The sequence below is a fragment of the Hippocampus guttulatus genome, chromosome 9, assembly GCF_054856545.1.
Source record: "Hippocampus guttulatus isolate MCC_2025c chromosome 9, RoL_Hgut_1.0, whole genome shotgun sequence".
NCBI lineage: Eukaryota > Metazoa > Chordata > Actinopteri > Syngnathiformes > Syngnathidae > Hippocampus > Hippocampus guttulatus.
Genome location: NC_141269.1, coordinates 465,388 through 485,744, shown reverse-complemented (window position 1 = coordinate 485,744; position 20,357 = coordinate 465,388). Strand labels below are relative to the sequence as shown.

Sequence of the window (20,357 nt, the reverse complement as noted above, 5' to 3'; positions counted from 1 at the left end):
AACTGGTTGTTGGGTTCCGTCTTTCGAAATACTCACACCGCTGGGAAGAGACTCGTCATGATTGACAGGCAAGTGTCACCAATCACCACTGACACTCGGTGACTCTGACATTCAAAACTGAAAAAAAATGACAAACTTTACAAACGATTAAATTCTCCATGTATTCAAATGAAGTTATTTTCGACGAATGTTAACCACTTGGAAAAGAGTCAAGAGATTGACGGCTAAGACTAACCTTTCGGCACCGACGCTCCTTATGTGTCGGCTTGTTACGAAGGTAAACTAAAGACAATACTCACACACTTCTCCGAATTGTTTTGCGGGATCTTTAACTGACCAAATTGTGAAACCGTATACTTTTCCCATTCGAGTATTTCAATGAGACACGAAACAAGTGGAACATCCGGCAGAAGGCGCCCTTTTAACCGTGATTGACAGGACAATCCGACCAATCAGCTCCGGTCAGACGGCCACTTCCGCGATGACTCCTCAGAAGGGGTGTGGTCGTCTTGTGAAAGCTAAGCTAGCGCATACCTGTACTTGAGCTAGCTCCCAGTCGGTGCGTTGCCTTTCCAGATGCTGAGATCGCTTCCTCGAATCTTGAGGTGAGCAACTCTGCAAATTGTTGCGCCCCGCGTGCGCGGACGTGGCAGCGTTTGCACTCGCCATTTTCTCAGGTGCACGGATTTTAGATGAATAAAACGATATCGGCTACATGCAAATTTGTGACCCTTTGAAACTTCAGTGTAGGGAAAAAAATGACCTAAGACGAAAAACAAAAACTGTGGATATTTGATTTTAAAAAACTGTGTGACGTTTTTTTTAAAAGACAATTAATGTAGAAAATGATAATATTGTATCGCTTCTGTTGACTGTTTGAAATATGACACTTTGTGGGTGGCCCGGTTTAAATGTCAACATAAATGCTCACGTCACAACATAAATTCAGGTTTCCAAAGTCAAAACGAATAGCGTACTCTTATCCAGAGTGGGATTTTAATTAATCCTTCTCTAAGGGTAAAAAAAATTTTTTTTTAAATGAATAAAAACCTAAAACCACTCGGAGAAAGAATACATTATTATTGTGTGTGTGTGTGTGTGCGCGCGCGCGCGTGTTCAACAATATATTTCTAACTTCAAAAATATTAATTTCTGCTTTCCCAAGTCACCAAAGGCATTCGATCAGTGACTGTAAAAATCAGTCCTCAATTAGCTGAAATCAATCTTTTGAAATTGTTCAAAAGTGTTAACCCTTGAAAACGTTGGATTTTAGGATTGGAAATAGTCTCAAATCTCAAAGTCAATAAACTTAATTAAAATAAAAAAAAATTACGGAGCAAATGCGATTTATGGACCGTAGCAACTTTTGGACCAAATTGGGAGCATTGTAAAGTTGCTCTGAAATGAATGAAAAAAAAGCCTTAAATATAAGTTGTTTTAAGATGGAGGCGCCCCTTTTTCTTTTTTTTTTTACAAGTAACATAAATGAAAGTAAATTTGGCCACATGCACATGAAACGACACAATCGACTCGACGCGCAGACGTTCTCGTTTGATGATGTTCGCCCCGAACTGGTTTTGTCAGCCAGTCGCGCAAAGGCAAACAACCGCTCACGATCACACCGATGGAGAATTGAGAGCGATCAATGAACCTACCCGTGCATGTTCTTGGAATGTGCCCGGAGAAAAGCCACGCAGGCACGGGGAGAACATGCGAACTCCACCCGGGAAGGCCCGAGCCAGGAATCGAGCCACCGTGCCGCCTTTTTTTTTCTTTGAATCCTTGCCTCCTCAATTCTGCACTTTAATCTTACTCTATTATTATTTTTTTTTGTACTTTGCTGGTTGTTCTGTGTTGTTGTAGGAGACCGTTGATGTCATTCACTTGATTTTCTGATTTGCCGCATTATTCTCTCGCAGTTGAGAAGGGGCGCAGTCCGAACAGATCCGTTTGTATTTGCTTCAGTGGGAAACAAATGAATAAAGTGTATGTTTTAAAAAAGATAAAACAACAACATAGCTTTCTTTGTCTCGGAGCCGCATCATTATGAATACGAGTGTACGCGAGATGTGTGAATGTTGTCGCGGTGGGCGGGGGCAATCAAATTTCACGCACGGGATGAATCATTTGAATCCTCGTGTCTTTTCTGAAGTATAGTCGAACCTCGCTTTTCGAACGTCTCTGTTCTCAACATTTTTATGCCTCGGATTACGACGGAAAATCGGTTCTCGACCAACCTGAGCGCACTTGACTGCGCCACGTGACTCCTCTCGCCTTCCTCACGTGAGGAAGCGCCGCTTCCTCGGGGAGCGTTCCATTGTGAGCAGACGTGTTCAATAAAGATTTTATTTTAAAGAGCGTGGTTTCGGTTTTCGAACGGCCTTCTGGAACGGATTATGTTCGAAAACCGAGGTATGACTGTAATTTGCCAACCTCACGGACAGGGGGTACCCCCCCCCCCCTCCCCCCCAAGATGTTTTTTTTTTCTTGTTTCTCACTGTACGTGATTGGCCGGCACGCTTGTGGGCACGGCTGTCAAGCTGTCAATCGGGGATCCTCCTCTGCGCTGAGGAGGAGGAGGAACCCTTGGGCGCTCGCGAGTGTGCGAGTTGAGTTGAGTGAGCCCCCTCGCTCAGTCGCTTTTGGCCGGCGTGCGCGCGTCAGCCTGAAAATCGCGGCCGTGACGCCATGTCGACTCTGACGGTGGCGGGTGAGTTGCTATTCCCCCCCCCCCCCCCCCACCCATCACTAAAAGGTTGTCATTCTTTCGATTCTTTGACTCTCTCGGTCAGCGTTGCATATGAGAATCCGCTCCGAGTTGGGGGGAGCTTGAGTGACGTCGGTACCGAGCCGTCTCGGGCGATGCGGTGGCGTACGCGTGACGTCGTAGCAAATCAGTGGATAAAAAGTGCGGTGTCCCTGGCTAACTTTTTCAACCAGGAGTGAGGCGACTTGGAGTCAGTGATTGTGGCAGAGTGTTGAGGTCGTGAATTGAAAAAGAGTAGCGTCCAAAACGAGAACGAAGAGGTCAGTCAAACTGCCTTGAACACTTTTTTCCCCTCCAAGGAATAACTTTTTTGAAAATATTTTTTTTCAGAAAGAACAACCCTTTTTTTTCGAGAAAATGTATGACTTGATTCCAATTTTTTTAAAATTTTTTTTAAATGAGGGTTTTATCCCATAAAGCTCTGCTAGATCATAGTTCAGTTTTGGCCGTATTTTTTTTCACGGTGTTATTAATGTTGATATCATGCATGTGTTTTCCATTTCCCAGCATTGTTTGTGACCTTTTAGAAAAAGAAAAAAAAAAGAACGACCGTACGTGTTCTAAAACCGCGTCGGTGCATCTCTGCATGATGAAGTGTTGATCGTCTTGACCTCAAAATGTGAATTTGAAGCCGTTTTCAAACTTTTGACTGGTACTGTGTATGGACGGTCGACACAATATTTACGCATGTATGTATTTATAGATTTATTTTGCAGTGGAGCATATGTGATGTATTTTTGTTTGTTTTTTCTTCTTCTTTCTGCCTACATTCTTGCTGCTGGAGGCTGTAAATTTCCCCAGTGTGGGACAAATAAAGGATATCTTATCTTATCTTATCTTATTATCACCCAGGCAGGAGTGTTGGTCAGTGTCAGAGCCTCCTTGACCTCATTAACAGATCATCAGTCTGACCTTGTATCTGACTTTTCCAATGAAATCAAACGTAAATAAATGCAAATGTGTGTCGGGGCGCCCGCTCAGTCTTTGTGCACTTCCTGCGCGCAGACCTCACCGCAGGAACCATGACTGAGTTCCAGGAGAAGCTACGGCAGCAGCACGAGGAGTCCATGTGCCGCGAGCTGGACGAGCTCGCCGCCACCGCGGGCGACGCCCACGCGCAGGTCAGTGGAAAGGTCACACCAAAACCCCGAACGGGTAGTCCGACTCAACACAAGCTTTTTTTTCTTTTTTTTTAATTGTTGTTGATTTTCTGGCAAGAAAGAAAATTTCAATATTTGGACAGATACTGAAAAACGACAGATATTTATTTATTTTTAACAACCCCCCCCCATACACACACACACACAAATAAATACATAAATAAATAAACTGAAACCACTAACCGACGACTTAATCAATTATTTCACAGAGACCGTCCTTATCAAAATAATATGGCTGCCTATTCCGGACACATTAGCGTCGTCGTTCTCCTTGACCTAACCGCTGCTTTCGACACAATATCCTGCACGGTCCTCCTCGGCTGCCCGTCTCACCATCAGTGGTTCAGCTCTCTCCATCTCTCACTCACCCCCCCCCCCCCCGCCCCTCCCTGCCCCCCAGCTAACCAGGGCGTGCCTCAAAGCTCTGTTCTGGGCCCACTCCTTTTCTCCATCGAAGTAAAACTGGCCATTTGTTTTGGAGAGGTGTGGGGATGAAAGGAATCCTGGGATTGACTATAAAATGGAAGCTTCAGACCAAATGTCAGATTTGCTCGGTGTGTCTTTTCCCTCGACGCGAGCTTATGACTTGAGTAACGCGGTGACTCGTCGTCTTGTTGAAGGCGCTGCTTTGTCTTGTCGTGCTTTCAGAGTTGCAAGAAAGACTTTGAGGGCTTCAAGAGGCTCTTCCACAGGTTCCTGCAGGTCAAGGGTCCTGCAGTGGACTGGGCCAAAATCAGCCGGCCGCCTGAGGAAGCCGTGAGTAACCCCGATGAAAAAGCACAGCGTGGAGAGCCTCCGTCATCAAAACGCACACATATACAATTGTAGTCGAGCGATCCGGCCACCTCTATCCTTAACAATGGCGCCACGGTTGCTTGTTGTTTGCGTGTCCATTTTGACTCTCGGCGGTGAAGAAAGAAGGGGCACCGGCCCTTTAAATGAACACGGCGCGCGTAACACGCGCGTTCCTGGAATAGCGGCGGCGCCACTGAAGGTCAGCGCCAGGAATAGTCGATCGCGTTCGGGTGGCGAGCATGAGACCTTTGGACACCTGCTGGCCTTGGCGCGCCGCAACGCGTGCCGGGGTCAGGACGCAACCTGGCGGCCGGCCGCCCGCCCGCCCGGCCGACCTCGGGTCCGGTGGCGGCGCGCGCCCATCGCCACGTCTCACCGTGTTTGTCGTCTGTCGTCGTGTGTTTACGAAATTCCAAACTGAGACTGAACAAATAACTCCATTTCATCATCTCGGCCGGCTTTATTTTTCAACATACTGTGTATATTTATGCTTCGTGTACTTACTTAACTCGTGTCGAGATAAGTTGAGTGCTAGAGAAGTGTGGTCCGCATGTTTCCGTATCATGGTTTTGTAAAAAGTTCCAAGTGATAAAGCCACAGATTATTTTATTGTATTGCTTGCATTATTGTTGCCACTTCAAATGACAACAGAAAAAAGTTGTGATTGAACTCTAGTCACGGGAATCGTTTTCTTCACACATTGGGAAGAATTTGTGCCTTTGAGAGTAGCGTTAGCTTACCTCTGTGTGTGTGTTTCTGCAGCCGTTGTCTGTGAATATTCGTTATTTGTCGGACTGCCACTCCCGAAGTCCATGCCAATTTTGCATTTGCATATGCGATCCCCCATTGACTTTAGCGTTAGCGCTAGCGATGTTTTCAAAACAAAGCGTGGTTTGTATGAAAGTATACTGTGCGTGTGTGTTGTTGTTCTTGTTTCAACCACAGTGCAAACGCGCAGCGCACACGCAGCTAAAAAAAAAAAGGGCGGCAAAACTGAATTGCATAAAAAGGCATCCATATAGAAATATGAATCAACAAACAGCCAAAGGGCACTTGCGATTATTGCGGGTGAAAGTTTGGTAGGGCATTGTTTAAGTTACAATAAGCGGATGTCAGATCCTGAGGGAGGGTCGCATCGCAGTCTGTGGCGGGGGGCGGGGGGGGGGGGGTAGTAAGAAATCTTCATTGACGTTTTGATCCAAACTACTAAATTGCCGCGTCAATTTGAAATGGATTCATTGTTCAGCCCCGCCCGCCGGATCGAAAAACAAAGCCCCCGCCCGCGTGATGGAAGCTCCTGTGTTGTTGAGGTGGTGGCGTACGAGGAAATGGTGGCGGCCGACGTGCCGGCGGACGTGGCGGCGTGCCTCAACAAGCTGGCGGTGGTCAAGCTCAACGGCGGCCTGGGCACCAGCATGGGCTGCAAAGGCCCCAAGAGTCTCATCGGCGTGCGCAACGAAAACACCTTCCTCGACCTCACCGTCAAGCAGATCGAGGTCAGCGAGACCACGGGGCTCCTGTTTTGTCGCCCTCCTCCCATCCCCCCCTTCCTTCTCCTTGTTGCTTTTGTGCGCCCGCCCCGTTTTTGCAGCATTTGAACAAGACCTACGATGCCGACGTCCCTCTGGTGCTGATGAACTCCTTCAACACGGACCAAGAAACCAGGAAGATTCTTCAGAAGTACAAACATCACCGACTCAGGATACACACCTTCAACCAGAGCAGGTACAGACGTGCGCACGCAATGTACAGTGAAACTCCTCTACAACAAAATCATCTTTGCGGCAAGAGATTTTTCACAACAGGGGGCAGCAAACGCACAGGCGGCCCCCGGCGGTCTAGCGGTTGGCGCGTCGACCTCACGGTGCAGAGCTTGTGGGTTCAATCCCCGCTCCGGCTTCCCCGTGTGGAGTTTGCATGTTCTCCCCGTGCCAGTGTGGGTTTTCTCCGGGTACTCCGGTTTCCTCCCACATTCCCAAAACATGCATGGCAGGCTGACTGAGCACTCCAAATGATCCCTTGTTGTGAGTGTGAGCGCGGATGGTTGACTCTGAATTGTCCCCTCGGCGTGAGTGAGTGCGCGGATGCTTGTTCGTCTGTGTGTGCCCCGCGATTGGCTGGCAACCGGTTCGGGGTGCCCCCCGCCTACTGCCCGATGACGGCTGGGGTAGGCTCCGGCAGCCCCCGCGACCCTTGTGAGGATAAAGCGGTTCGGAAAATGAATGAACGAATGAATGAATGTAAACACACGCACACAAAGCATATGTGTGTACTCTTTATTTTTATTCCCATCGTGCATAAATATGAGCATACACTTATTTGACACTTCATATAGGCAGCGTGGAAAGAAAACGAAAAACGGAAAGAAATTGCGAAATTGACAATCAGCATTCACTTTCACTGACATCCATTTCTTGCATCATGTCTTTGACTTTGCTTCCTCCATCTTTCATTTTTAGGACTTTTATCCTGTCTTCAAGCGTGGAAGCTTTTCTTTTCTGAACTCCTTGGTCTGCAAAGGTCCGTTTTGTCGCCATTGGTGCTGCGTCTGAAACGAACAATAACAAATATTTCCCGGACTACTGCGCGTGTGTGAACCGGTGTGGTGGTTGCTTTTGCCGTTTCCGAACGAAGCGGCGGAGGTCGCTGTTGGATTAGACTTTTGCGGAAGGCTCGTTTTCGTTGTAGTGAATCTCGTTGCGAGGCAAGAGCAGAGAAAAAATGTCGTACGACGGACTTTTCGTCGTAGGGGGAGCAGAAAAGTGGGATTGGCTTTCATGCATGAACATTTTTTTCACACTAGGGGGTATTTTCGCCCGTGCCGTTTTTGTTGTAGAGGAGTTCCACTGTATATGCACACACACCGTCGCAACACACGCACAGGCGGTCTCACCTGAACGTCCTCGACGGTATGTGTGGCGCTTAGGTACCCGCGCATCAACAAGGAGTCGCTGCTGCCCATCGCCAAGAGTTTGGACAGCGCGGAGGCGTGGTACCCGCCGGGTCACGGCGACATCTACGCCAGCTTGGCCAACTCGGGCCTGCTCCGGCAACTCCTGGACGACGGGAAGGAGTACATCTTCGTGTCCAACATCGACAATCTGGGCGCCACCGTCGACCTCCGCATCCTCCGACGCCTCATCGGCCAGCCGGCCGACAGGCGCTGCGAGTTCGTCATGGAGGTCACCGACAAGACCCGCGCCGACGTCAAGGTACGCGTGCGCTCCCCCGAGCGCTTCCTGCCGGGGTCTGACTTCCCGCGGGCGTGACTTCCAGGGCGGTACGCTGATTCAGTACGAAGACCACCTGAGGCTCCTGGAGATCGCGCAGGTTCCCAAAGCTCACGTGGACGAGTTCAAGTCGGTCACCAAGTTCAAGATCTTCAACACCAACAACTTGTGGATCTCGCTGAGCGCCATCAAGAGGCTAGTCGACGACAACGCCATGGACATGGAGGTCATCGTCAATCCCAAGGTCACCCGCGCGCGCACTCCCACCCCACGGCGTCGCGTCACTTCCCGCTCCCGCGTAGCGTGACGCGACCCGCTGTGTCCGCCCAGACGCTGGAGGGCGGTCTGAACGTGATCCAGCTGGAGACGGCGGTCGGCGCGGCCATCAAGAGTTTCCGCAACGCCATGGGCGTCAACGTGCCGCGCTCGCGCTTCCTGCCCGTCAAGACGTCCTCTGACCTGCTGCTGGTCATGTCCAACCTCTACAGCTTGGACGCGGGTTCGCTGACCATGAGCCAAAAGAGGGAGTTCCCCACCACGCCGCACGTCAAGCTGGGGGGCTGCTTCACCAAGGTCGGCGCTTGATCGCGGGCGCTTGATGGCGGGCGCTTGATCGCGGGCGCGTTGCGCGTCGTACGCCACGGCGATTGCAGCTCCCTGCGATTCACGTTAGCCACACGTCGATTCGGCGCTATGCTAATGTTATCCTCCGCCGTCGCCGTCAGGTCCAAGATTTCCTGACCCGCTTCGACAGCATCCCGGACCTGCTGGAGCTGGACCACCTTACTGTGTCGGGAGACGTCACCTTTGGGAAAAACGTCTCACTCAAGGTACGCGAAAAGTCTAACCCCCACCCCCACCCCCCTCCCCCCCTCATGCAGAAAGGAACCACGCGAACCAAAGTCCGGAGCTGAATGCGAACATATCAAGCGAAACGCCGTAGCTGAGGGAACCGGATTTAGCATAGAAGCCGTGCTCCCTTTCAACCTTCAAAGAACCACACCAAACATAAAGCGACATCAAGGTATGATTTTCTGCCGGCAGGGAACGGTGATCATCATCGCCAACCACGGCGACCGTATCGATATCCCCTCCGGAGCCATGCTGGAGAACAAGATTGTGTCCGGAAACCTCCGCATCCTGGACCACTAACTAAAAGCGGACGGCGACAAAAACGATGGCGGGGAAACCAAGCAAAAGTGCTCTTTTTCACAACGTTGACGTCTGGCCCGCAAGCAGGCCGTTTTGGTCCAAAACTGTCCACGAGCGTGTGTTTCAGGTCAATAAATGAAAAGTCATTGCGGTCTGCCTGAGGCTCTTTTTGTGAAATCCTGGGAGGAAGTGACAGAAAACGGGATGAATGGAGTCCGTGGAGTAATGGCTCGGTTCTCGGATCATTTGTGAGCTCTGGCTTCGGGATTCGCGAATCGGCGGCGGTTCTCCGGGCAGATACGCGACCGGTGCAGTTGCACGCTAGTCCAGCAGTCGGCAGCAAAGCGCCCGCACAATCTGCTGACGGAAGAAAGCGCCGCCGGCGCTCCAGCGTCGAGCGACGGTTGCCAACCAGCGCGTGCGATGCGTTCGTAGCCGCTTGCTCCCGCGTCGGGTCCTCGCCTGTCGGTGTGATGTCGAGCGACAAAGGAAACGACCACGGCCGCTGTCCCGCTTGCGACGACAGGTAGGTGAAGGGAGCACTAAGACGCGGTTCGTTTGACCGCCGACTGGCACTTTGGAGAGCTCGGCGTAGCTTAGTTTAGCCGAGCGGCTAAACTGCTCGCGTCCGGGGACGCGGAAACACCGCCGCATTTAGCTTTAGCATTAGCTTCGGCGACTGACATCGACGCGGCGTCACCCGGAGGCGAACGCGGAGGCTGCTCGTCGTCGCGTTGACACAAACTCTTTGCGTTTGCGTCGCCGCCTCGAAACGTTTCGGACTAACGAGCGTCGGCTGCGGCGGAGCGAGAGCCGCGCCGCTAACGCTCGTGCTAATGCTACAGCCGCTCGTCCTCATTGACGAGTCGGCGTTCAACGCGAACTCCAAAGGACACATTTCCAGTCACATATCATAGAAACAACGATCACGTGAACAACAATAACGCGATCGAAGCCAATTACTTCGAGCTCCCCCAAAGATCACAACGTTTATCCAATTTAATGCGAGAGACGTTTCTTGCTTTGCGTCTACGACAAATGACATCAGTTTGTTTTCAAAGGCGCATTCAGATCAAGAGTCTGCCTTGTATCCGAATGTTTGTGCTTTCGCAGCGATCTCAGGCCGTGACAGCAGGAAGCTGCGAAAGGAAAAAAAGAAAGCTTTTTTACTTTTTTTATCTACCTTATTTTCTGTCAAATTATTACTGTATATATGTTTTATGTTCAATAAACAAACAAACAAACAAAGTCACACGACCCGCTCGTCAACGTTTGACAAGACTTGCATTCGATTCGACTTTACTCATGCATACCTGTCAACTTTTCGGAGCGCCAACCTGTATAAACTACCAAAAAAAATCCTTGTAAAGAGCAAAAAATCCTTATAACATACCAAAGCATTTTATATGTCAAAATAACAGCAGCATAAAACCCACGAAGTGTTGAATGATATTTATTGTAGATCTCCATAATACAATGTCTGGTTAATGTCTAATCATCATTCTACTTCGTGGCATTCCTGTGTTCAGAGTTGTATTCCGGAAATGAAAGCATTCGAGTCGACGAGCACCATTCTGGGCAAAAGCAAACGGAACTACCTGTTGGGGGAGGGGGGGCAAAAAACGGAAATTTTCAGAATCCGTATACGTAAGATTCACCACAAAATCCGTATGAACTATGGCTAAACCGTATGAGTTAAACAGGTATGCTCATGTCACAAGTGCGGTGGCAGCTTGACCGACAGTTTTTCAAGTAGCGAGTGGTCGCTTGGTTTTGTGCAAGCAATTTCGAGCTCGGCCTTCTCAGGTGAAGTTAAAAAAACCTGCAAAAATAGGTACCACCTGCACTGCCTCGGCATGTGGGGAAGGAGAGCCACGTTCACCATTTCCTGTACATGACCAAAAAAAAAAATCAAACTCAAATCCCAAAATGACACTACGCGGGTCTGTTGGGACTCGCTAGGCCGCGCTCCTTAAAGGCGGATATCGGCACCAATTCTACAGTCGATGTCATTTGTGAGTGCCATTTTCTTACATTTTGCTGTACTTCACGCGAGCGTCCGATGGCACCGGAATGCATCGGCAGGTCGAATTCAACCCCCGCGTTGTCTCTCCGTGCAGCTAGCCGCTCATGGCGGCCCGCCCCGTTTCCTCGGCGATGCCTCGGCCCGCCGTCCGAGACGGGCCCTTCGGCAAGGAGCGGGAGCCTCCGCCGCTCCGCCCCTCCCCTTCCCGGCGCCGCCCCGCCCTCTCGCTGCCCGACGTGTGCCCCAAAGAGCCCACCGGTAAGAACAAATGGCGTGACGCTCGCCTGAATGCGTCGCCGCCGGAAATGGCTCAGGATGACGGCGAAACGCGTCACCGGTGCGAGGCGGTAGCGATCCGCTCAACGCCGCTCGCGTGCGAGAACCGAGCAATAAACCACGCCGACTCTCGAACGCATCGCCGGTGCGACGAGATGACGATGTCATTTTAACCCCCGCGCGCAGGCGATGGGCGGGGCCTGCGCGAGGGACCGTCGGTGGTCTCGGAGCACGACCGCTGGACGGTTTACAGTTCCAAGGTCAACCTGCCGGCGGCGCTCAACGACCCGAGGCTGGCCAAACGCGAGTCGGACTTCTTCACCAAGACCTGGGGTCTGGATTTTGGCGAGACGGAGGTGATGCCGTCCTTCTGCCTCGGCAACGTCGCGCCGGAGCACTTTGGCGCCTACCTGCAGGAGAGCGCGCAGGTGAGCTTCGGCGGCTGTGGTTTTTCTTTCCGTCTAAAAGCAGACTTGTTTTAACTCTCTCTTTTTGGGGGGCGGGGCTTTCAGAGGGAAAAAATCCACAAGCGATGCAAGGCTCTTTGTCCAATCAAAGAGGACTTTGTGGACGCCGTCCGCAGCACCGGCACCAACCAAGGTTCCGGTTTGTTCACGAGCTGAAGCCATGGCGCGGGCTTTGGTCATGTGACTAAATTGAGTATGTTTGTTTTTTCCTTTTGGGTCTAGCAGATAAGTCGAGAGCCGAGTTGGAGCAAGTCCCCAAGGTAAAAAAAACACCTTTGTCTTCTTCGGCTTCTGTCCTGTCAGCTTGCGCGAGACGCGAACCGCAAATGTTGAGATTTTTGCCGTTGCTCTTGATACTTTTCCTTTTTGGAACTAAAAGATCCCAAACAATCGCAAAGCTTGTCGGAGCTTTAGAAAGTCCGAGCGCCCCGTAGCAAGCGGGCTCTTCCCGCGGCCTTGATCGACAACCTTCGATGCGACCGCGGCCACTTTTCAGATGTTCCTGAAGCCCGACTTTGCCCTGGACGAGCCGTCGACCTTCGACGCCGTCCTGCCGTGGTCGCACTTCAACAGCGGCGGCGGCGGCCGCGACGTGGCGTCCTCCAAACTGCTTCAGGAGAAGGTCGGGGCTACGCGCTTCTTTTGTTTTTCAAACATCGATCTGGACCCAAATGATTTTCTTGTTGTTGTTTTACTAGCACTTGACAAATTCGACGCGCGACTGTTGATTTTTATTATTTTTTAAATGGACATTTTTTTGGGCGCACGTTGGACTTGCGTAGCCTCCCGTCCACGGTTGTAAATAACCCAAGGCGAACTCGGGTCCTCGTCCTTTTGCGTGTTGCAGCTGAGTCACTACCTGGACGTGGTGGAGGTGAGCATCGCGCGGCAGATCTCGCTGCGCTCGGAGGCCTTCTTCCACGCCATGTCGTCGCAGCGCGAGCTGCGCGACCGCCTGAGGGAGACGCGGGCGGCGGTGGCCGCGCTGCGGCGCCGCACCGCCGCCATCGACCGCGTCATGTGCCGGGGCCCCCTGGCGGCCCTGCGCGCCGCCCTCGCGCGCAGCAACTGCGTCAAGCTGCACGGCAAGCTGAAGCTGATGGCCGCCGTGCACCAGACGCAGCCCACCGTGCAGCTGCTGCTCTCCACGTCGGAGTTTGTGGGCGCGCTGGAGCTCATCGCCACCACCAAGGAGGTCCTGCAGCAGGAGCTGCGAGGCATCCACAGCTTCAGGTGACGCGTCGTCGGCGCCGGGGCCGCTCGCGGGCGCTTGTCCGCCTTTTTACCGTGACCACATCTTGAGGGGCTCCCAATTTGTTGAAACTCGTCGGAGATGCGATTGATGTGTGAAAGGACTTTTTGTATCCGGGCAGGCATCTGGGCTCTCAGCTGTGCGAGCTGGAGAAGCTGATTGACAAGATGATGGCGGAGGACTTCAGCACGTACGCGCGCGGCGAGCTCGGCCGCAACCTGAGGGACGACACGCAGCTCCTGGAGAAGGTCTGTTTTGGGATGGACAAAACAAATCCACAACGCGCAATTGAGTTCTAATATCTAGGTTAGTCCGGCTTCTGACGGAACTCAATCGAGCAACGATCGCGTTCTTTGCCAAGCGGCCAGTTTGGAAAGTGGATTTGGGGCTTGAACTGCTGTCGAGAAGGCAGCGCAATGAAGAGTTCTCCATCGATTGGGGTGGGGGCGGAGTGTGTCGCTGCACCGTTTTTTTTTTTTTTTGTACAGCACTCGCTGTCGCGCCGGCGTGACCGCATGGAAATCAATGGCTCAGTCGGTCATCGATAACTTTGTCTCCCGATCACATTGTGTCACAAATTTAAATGCAAGAATTATTCCACAACATGTGATCATGTCAAAGCTGAGCGAGCTGGGGTCGTAGAATTTTTCTCACTCCCGATCCAGCGATGATCATTCTGCCATCGATTGCTTTTGTCTGCGTTGTTTGTGGCATTCCCCGTCCATCGAAAGCATCCCGATGACGTGACGTGTGTGTGTGCAGGAGCGTCTTCGGTCGCTGGTGTTTGGCCTGCTGCGCCAGAGGAAGTTGGACTTTTTGGACATTTACGGCGACGAGATGACGGCGGCGGCCAAGGCCGTCGTGTCCCAGGTCTGACCCCTGCGATTTTTTTGGGCTTGTCCTCGCTGTCGTGGCAACGGGAAGTGACCGCCATTTGTGTCGACAGTGCGTCGCCGAGCGACTCCTGTCCATTGACGACGTCGACGCGGAAGTCGTCACCAAGTAAGTCGCGGCGGTCTGGGCGTGCGTCGCCGACGCCGAAATCCCGATGACGTCACGCCCGCGGGCGCTTCTCCCGCCTCCAGGTTGGCCGAGCAGATGCGTCTGATGACCTTCCCTGAGTGGTTTGACCTCCTCAAGGACGTCTTTGAGCGCTTCCTGCTTTTCCTCCGCAGGATGAAGGTCAGTCACCGCTTCGGCTTTTTATTATTCAAAGATTCTTTCCGATGGAGAACCAAGATTGTGTTCTTGTCTTCTCCCAGGCCACCCTCGGCGTGATCCGGTCGGTGGTCTCGGAAGTTCTGGAGTCCACCCAGAAGACTTCCTCGGCGGGGAGGACCCACCCGGAGCGCCGTCAGCCTCACGAGGCGGCGCCCGGCATGTGCGGGGACGTCGCCGAGTTGGCCTACCTCACGCACGACGGCCCGTTTATCAGCGACGCCCTCCACGACGCCCACCGAGCCAGAGCCGCCGCGCCCTCCGGGTCGCCGGGCGCCGACTCGGCATCCGGAGGGCAGAACTTCACGTAGGTCGCACGCAAGTGTCACTTCCCGAAAATGGAAATCGGCAAAGTCTAAAAAGAAAAAAGAACTGCCAATCAAAAACCGTTGGCACGCCAGAATGAGCGATGGTCACAAATTCGAGCGGAAGTACTCGAGGGTGTGTTGACTTGAACGGGTTTTGTTCTGTTAAAACCGATGCAGGTACAACACTGCCGATGACGCGATACCATCTGACTTGGAGCTGAACCGTTTGCTAAACAGCATCCAGGAGCTTCTGCGCGCCGCCTCCGACATCAGCCACGATCGCTGTGTCAAGCTCCTCACTGCCAGGGCCAAGGTACCAAAACATTTGGGGCTTTATTTTTCCCAAATTTCAGTTCATTCAATTTTATACAGTACATCAAACCGATTAATCCCCCAACCTGCAATCATTAAAAAAAAAAAAAAAAAACTTCATTCCAAACAAAAACCTCATTTTTAAATGTTCTTCTCACATATTCCATTGACCGCATCCAATGTGAAAATTGCAAAACATCGTTTGGGCTGAGAAATGATGATTGAAGAACAAGGTGTATTTTTCGTCCAGGTCGTGGAGGATCAGAGCAGCTCCATGACTTGGGCAGAGTTCTCGAGGTTCCATTGGAGTGTGTGTGGCATTATTTTTTAATGAATTAATTTCTTTCTTTTTGGCCTCCGATGAACAATCGTCTCGCTCTAAAATAAAATAATTGTTCAAGTGTTGAATTGAAGTGTTCGTCTGGAGAAGCGACGCTGCTGTAGCTCTCGCGTCTTCCATCGACTGCGTCCGGTATCGCACACTCTCCGCTTGTCCGCGACAGGACGGCTCTCTGGAGCGCATCGCTTCGTCCGAGTTTGTGGATCTCTCCGTGGCGGTGGAGTCCTTCGCCAAGGAGACGGAGGAGCTGTGCGGCAGGCGCAGCGTGTCCCTGCGGGGGGCGCTGCAGAGTCAGGCCGACCGCTTCGTCCACCGCTTCCACGAGGAGCGCAAGACCAAACTCAGGTGAGCGACCGGCGACCGCCGCGATCGCCGCAATCATCCTGACGACCGCGGGCCAATGTGTCCCGCAGTCTCCTGCTGGATAACGAGCGCTGGAAGCAGGCGGAAGTTCCCGCCGAGTTTCAGGAGCTGGCGGACTCCATGGCGGGCGGCGCCATTGCGCTGGCGGTGCGCAAAGCGGCAGGTAGCCACCAGCACAATATTGGTGTCGGTATTGGTGATATTAGCTTCTTTTTTTTTTTTTTTAAAGGTCCCCACCCCCCTTTTTTTTTTTTTTTTCTTTTACAACAAAACGCGAACCGAATTACATTCAAATAGGCATGCGCTGACAACTTAAATACTGTCTGTCGCCGGTAATGAGCTCTTGTTTTGTTTTGAGACGTGACTGCAAAGCAGCTTGCAGAGTTGAGTCAAGGAGCAGCTTCTTTCAAGTTCATCATTAACTTTTTTTTTTTTTCCTCATTTGAATACCACGATTTAGTCGCATGATACTTTTGCTCGTGGTTCTCATACCGTCACAATCTACTATAAGCCCGTGCCTACGTTCAAACAAATATTCTCTGAAAAAATGTTCCAATTTTTGCAGAATTTTCTCTCTGTTGTCAAGCTGGCTAAATATGAAAGGACTGCCGATCTTCGACCCACTTTTCTCCAGATTGTCGCTACGTTTCTCCATTTTCTATTATCTCCTCTATTATTTTCTTCTCTTTTCTTTCTTACCGCTATTTTTTATTTTCTTCTTCATGCGACCGCTATTTTTATTTTTCTTCTTCTTGACGGGTTCACTTTGGCCTGGGGAGTCAAGTTCAGCATTCGCTTCGATGATATCTGGCGCCATCTAGCGTCGTGAAAGGGTATGATGTCTAGACCCCGAATATAAGACGACACCCACTTTTTCAGTCTTATTTCAATGCAAAAAAACAACTGTCTCTATAATAAGCCGCTCTCGCACAACTCTAATTGCCCCATGGGGATGAATAAAGTTTTCTGAATCTGAATCTAACTCGGTGTGCCCTACAGATGGAAATTTACAAAAAGAGACCTCTCCAGTGAGACCGATTAATGGACCGCTTTATCAGTTACCTGACCTTTATTCTTCCAAATATCGGAATCGGCCTCCCAAAATCCACGTCAGTCAGGTTCTCGTAGCGCGCTTCCTAAACAATGGCCGTGACAAGTTCTTTGGTGACATCGCAGGTCCAGATGAAAGGAAGCCGGCTGACTTCTTGGTCGTGAAGGGCCACAAATACGCCGTGGTGGGGTAGGTGCGGCGGCGGGAGTCGCGTGACCTGCTCAGAAGCAAAGAGCCAGCGTTCTTACCGGCTTTGTGTTTGTCTTCAGCACGGTGCTGCTTCTCATCCGGATCCTTCTGGAATACTGCCAGTGTGTCAACGACATCCCGCCCATCGCCACCGACATGTTAACACGTCTGGCTGACCTCCTCAAGGTCAGAACGCTTTTGAGGTCATGTTTTTACTCGGCGGGAAAAAAAAAAAGAAAAAAAGTCTTGTTGAAAGTTCAGCGGGAGATCATTCCAAAGAGAGGGATCGGCAACGGAAAAGTCTCCGTCCCCTCCGCTTAGTTCTCGCTACCTCTGCTAGTGTCTGCTCCGCAGAACCGAGGAAGCGGGCAGGGAGCTCCGAGAGATAAGGTGGGGCCCGGGCCATCTCAAGATTGGAAAAGAAATCATTGTGCCTTCAAAAGAACTCCCAAAATAGGGAGCCAGTGAAGGGATGCCAGAGTAGGAGCTGCGGCATTCTGGAGCAACTGGAGACGCTTCATGGAGGATTGGCTAACTATAAATTCAACCGCATGACAGTCATCCAGAACAATTTTTGTCGTAATGTCCCTTTTTTTTTTTAATATGGCAATGAAAATGTTTAAAAACTTTTTTTGTGCGATCCATCGAGAAAATACTCAACATATTATTTGATAATTAAAATAATGGCTCGTCGCACCCCTCGATGTGTGTTGCAGCACTTCAACTCGCGCAGCTGTCAGCTGGTTCTCGGTGCAGGAGCGCTGCAGGTGGTCGGCCTCAAGACCATCACCACCAAAAACCTCGGTGAGCGCACGCCCGCGCGTACGCGCGCCCGCATCGGTCGACGGCAAAGATTGACGGCTGTGCGTTTGTGTTAGCGTTAGCATCGCGCTGCCTGCAGCTGGTGATGTTCTACATTCCCGTCATCAGGCGACATTTTGAGAGCAAACTGCAGCCCAAACATGCCAACGTCCTCAGGCACTTTGACCACATCACCAAGGTAACCGCAGCGGCGCGAACGTCGCACACACACGCGCCACCCGCTTCCCGTTCATTGGCACGTGCGCGCGCGCTTTGCAGGACTACAACGACCACGTCGCCGAGATCTGGGCCAAGCTGGTGGCCATCATGGACGGCATCTTTGAGAAGGTTCTGACCAAGGTACAGACATGCCAGTTCCCCCCTCTTGTTCAGGATGTAACGATTCACCCGAAATTGATTTAAAATCAATCCCAAATATTTGAAAATCAATTTCAACTGCTAAAATGTCCACCCTTTATCTGAGCTACGTGAGAAAAGCCACGCCGGCACGGGGAGAACGCGCAAACACAGGAGAAGGCCGGGGGCCCGAATTGAACTGCACTGTGAAGTGGGCGTGCTAACCAGTCGACCGCTTAAAATAGATCTATCAAATATCCATGTAAAAAATGTATATAAATAAAACAAAGTGTTGACATTTTTTATCACAAAAGGAATTGTAATTACAGTCAAATCTATTGTACGTTGATTTATTTTCACATTTAGTTCTGGCATGAACAAAACACGGGATAACCAAACAAAAATGTAGTGAGACAGTCAAATGTTTTTTTTAGGAGGTGGGGGGGGGGGGTAAAGTTACCGTTTGTCACCAAATGCAGCATCTCTTGGTTCTATATATAATGAGTCATTCATTTTGTTAAAAAAAAAATAACTAAAAGATTTCAAAAAATTTGAATCGTTGCGAGAGTGAATCCTGAATTCCCTCCCTCCTGTCATTCTTTGTTTTCGTTTTTTTTTCTTCCCCCTCCTGTTACGGCGTTGGCGCAGTATGAGGTGAAGGCCCCGATGCCGTCGTCGTGTTTCCGCAACGTGTGCAAGCAGATGGTCAAGATGCACGAGGCCATCAGCGACCTCCTGCCGCCTGAGCAGACGCAGGTACGCCGTGCAACGCCGCTTCCCGTTTGGGCCTCCCGCGACCAATCGGCTGACGCATGTTTGCGCGTATTTGTAGATGCTATTTGACCGGATCAACCTCAGCTTGAAGATGAACCTGAAGAGGCAGCTGGTTCGACTCGGCGTCGTCAACGACGGCGGGCCGCAGCACGGGTAAGTCGCTCGTACGCTCTGCAACGTTATCCGTTACGGGTCCATTGACATTGCGTGGAGTCAGTCTTTTGCTGATTTGCTGATCAGGGCAAACACTGCCCTCTAGTGGAAAGGAGTGGAACATCATTGTCCGTACCCGCCCGTCCTTTTAAAATCAGTGCGGACTGTCGGCGTGTATTCTCAGGCTGGTGGTGGTGGACGTGGCCTTCTACACGGAGAACGTGCAGGCTCTCAAGAACCTCGAGACTTTGGACCTCAACATGGCCGAGATCTGGGAGCAGAAGAGGTGACCCTCTGCCGACGCTGCCGTTAACAGAAACAAGATGGCGGACGAGCGGCGACGTCCTTGAGGGAAAAGCCGCCTGAGCACTCGGTGGATGTGCGGAAGCTCAACTTCTGGAACACTCTGTGCCCTCCCGTGTAAAGACAATCCGGTGCCGCGAGTAGAACAACAACATTTTTGCTCCGCTACAAGCGTCACTTTTGGCCTACTCGTGCGATTAGTATGAACGAGTCCAAAAATTCAATATCCCGCTTAGGGTCCAGGTACTAGTACGCTCTTTGTCCTCAATAGTAGGACAACAGCACTACTAGTGAGCCAAAGCCGCACTAATTGACAACTGTGTGCTACGACTCCTCATGAACATGCCAACTAGTGAGATGTGACTAAGTCGCACATAATTTAGCAACTCGTTGCCCACTGACCATGTGACCTTAGCAAAAAGAATTCCCCAATTTTGGAGAACCACCCTCCACCCCTCCCGGAGAGACCGTTGTCATGACAACGTAGGACAACCCCCCCCCCCCCCCCCCCCCCCCCCCATCAAGAAGCTGAGGACCAAACTGACTTTTCCTTAAGTGCACCGCAGCATCTCAGGAAAATTGGGACATTCTTTTCACAATTTGCAGATTTGTGATCTTTTTTTTTTCTCCTTCAAACCTGAATATACTTTATTGAATCAGCACGTCATCAATGTGCCTCTACACAACTGTGCGTCGAACAGACTTGGCTTATGTGTGTGTGTGTGCGTGCGTGTCTGTGCGCACGCATGCGTATGTCTTGAAGGTTTCTGAGCTGATGCAAATAAACAAGAACGAAGGAGTCGTCGTTTCCAAGTGCATCTTGTGTGACGTCATTGAAAAGCTCCTTGATGCCTCCGATTTCGTAAATGATGACACATGACTTGCTTGAACCTGGCATGAACCTACTCATGATGCAGAGACGAGGGACGAGCCAAGCCAGTGAAGGGATGCCAGAGTAAGAGTTCTTTACTCCCTCTTAGAAATACCAGTCAAGAGGGGAGCAACTGCATTCTGGACCAACTGGAGGCGCTTCATGGAGGATTGGCTGACTCCATCGTCAAGC

The 20,357-nt window shown here is 51.1% G+C and overlaps 2 protein-coding genes across 6 annotated transcripts; both read left to right on the top strand.

Moving 5' to 3' along the window:
* Positions 1–478: 478 nt before the first annotated feature.
* Positions 479–9,260, top strand: LOC147199664 (UTP--glucose-1-phosphate uridylyltransferase-like). 3 transcript variants are annotated; one of them, XM_086120735.1, is made up of 10 exons: positions 479–605; positions 3,773–3,888; positions 4,576–4,683; positions 6,033–6,218; positions 6,314–6,447; positions 7,649–7,934; positions 7,999–8,196; positions 8,283–8,525; positions 8,678–8,782; positions 8,997–9,260. In XM_086120735.1, the coding sequence occupies exons 2-10, from the start codon at positions 3,790–3,792 to the stop codon at positions 9,102–9,104; spliced, it is 1,467 nt and encodes a 488-aa protein (XP_085976861.1). In that variant the 5' UTR covers positions 479–605; positions 3,773–3,789; the 3' UTR covers positions 9,105–9,260. The 3 variants fall into 3 exon arrangements, with proteins under 3 accessions (XP_085976861.1, XP_085976860.1, XP_085976862.1); XM_086120734.1 differs by lacking the exon at positions 479–605 and adding an exon at positions 2,545–2,710; XM_086120736.1 differs by lacking the exon at positions 479–605 and adding an exon at positions 2,832–3,027.
* Positions 9,261–9,460: 200 nt separating this feature from the next.
* Positions 9,461–20,110, top strand: vps54 (VPS54 subunit of GARP complex). 3 transcript variants are annotated; one of them, XM_086120733.1, is made up of 23 exons: positions 9,461–9,630; positions 11,225–11,388; positions 11,593–11,834; positions 11,919–12,006; positions 12,099–12,133; positions 12,370–12,495; positions 12,721–13,106; positions 13,247–13,373; positions 13,888–13,995; positions 14,072–14,127; positions 14,211–14,307; positions 14,388–14,650; positions 14,829–14,964; positions 15,467–15,648; positions 15,717–15,829; positions 16,843–16,906; positions 16,987–17,092; positions 17,623–17,710; positions 17,785–17,906; positions 17,987–18,067; positions 18,713–18,820; positions 18,897–18,991; positions 19,176–20,110. In XM_086120733.1, the coding sequence occupies exons 2-23, from the start codon at positions 11,235–11,237 to the stop codon at positions 19,279–19,281; spliced, it is 2,883 nt and encodes a 960-aa protein (XP_085976859.1). In that variant the 5' UTR covers positions 9,461–9,630; positions 11,225–11,234; the 3' UTR covers positions 19,282–20,110. The 3 variants fall into 3 exon arrangements, with proteins under 3 accessions (XP_085976859.1, XP_085976858.1, XP_085976857.1); XM_086120732.1 differs by having other exon boundaries at positions 12,096–12,133; XM_086120731.1 differs by having other exon boundaries at positions 11,919–12,012; positions 12,096–12,133.
* Positions 20,111–20,357: the final 247 nt, after the last annotated feature.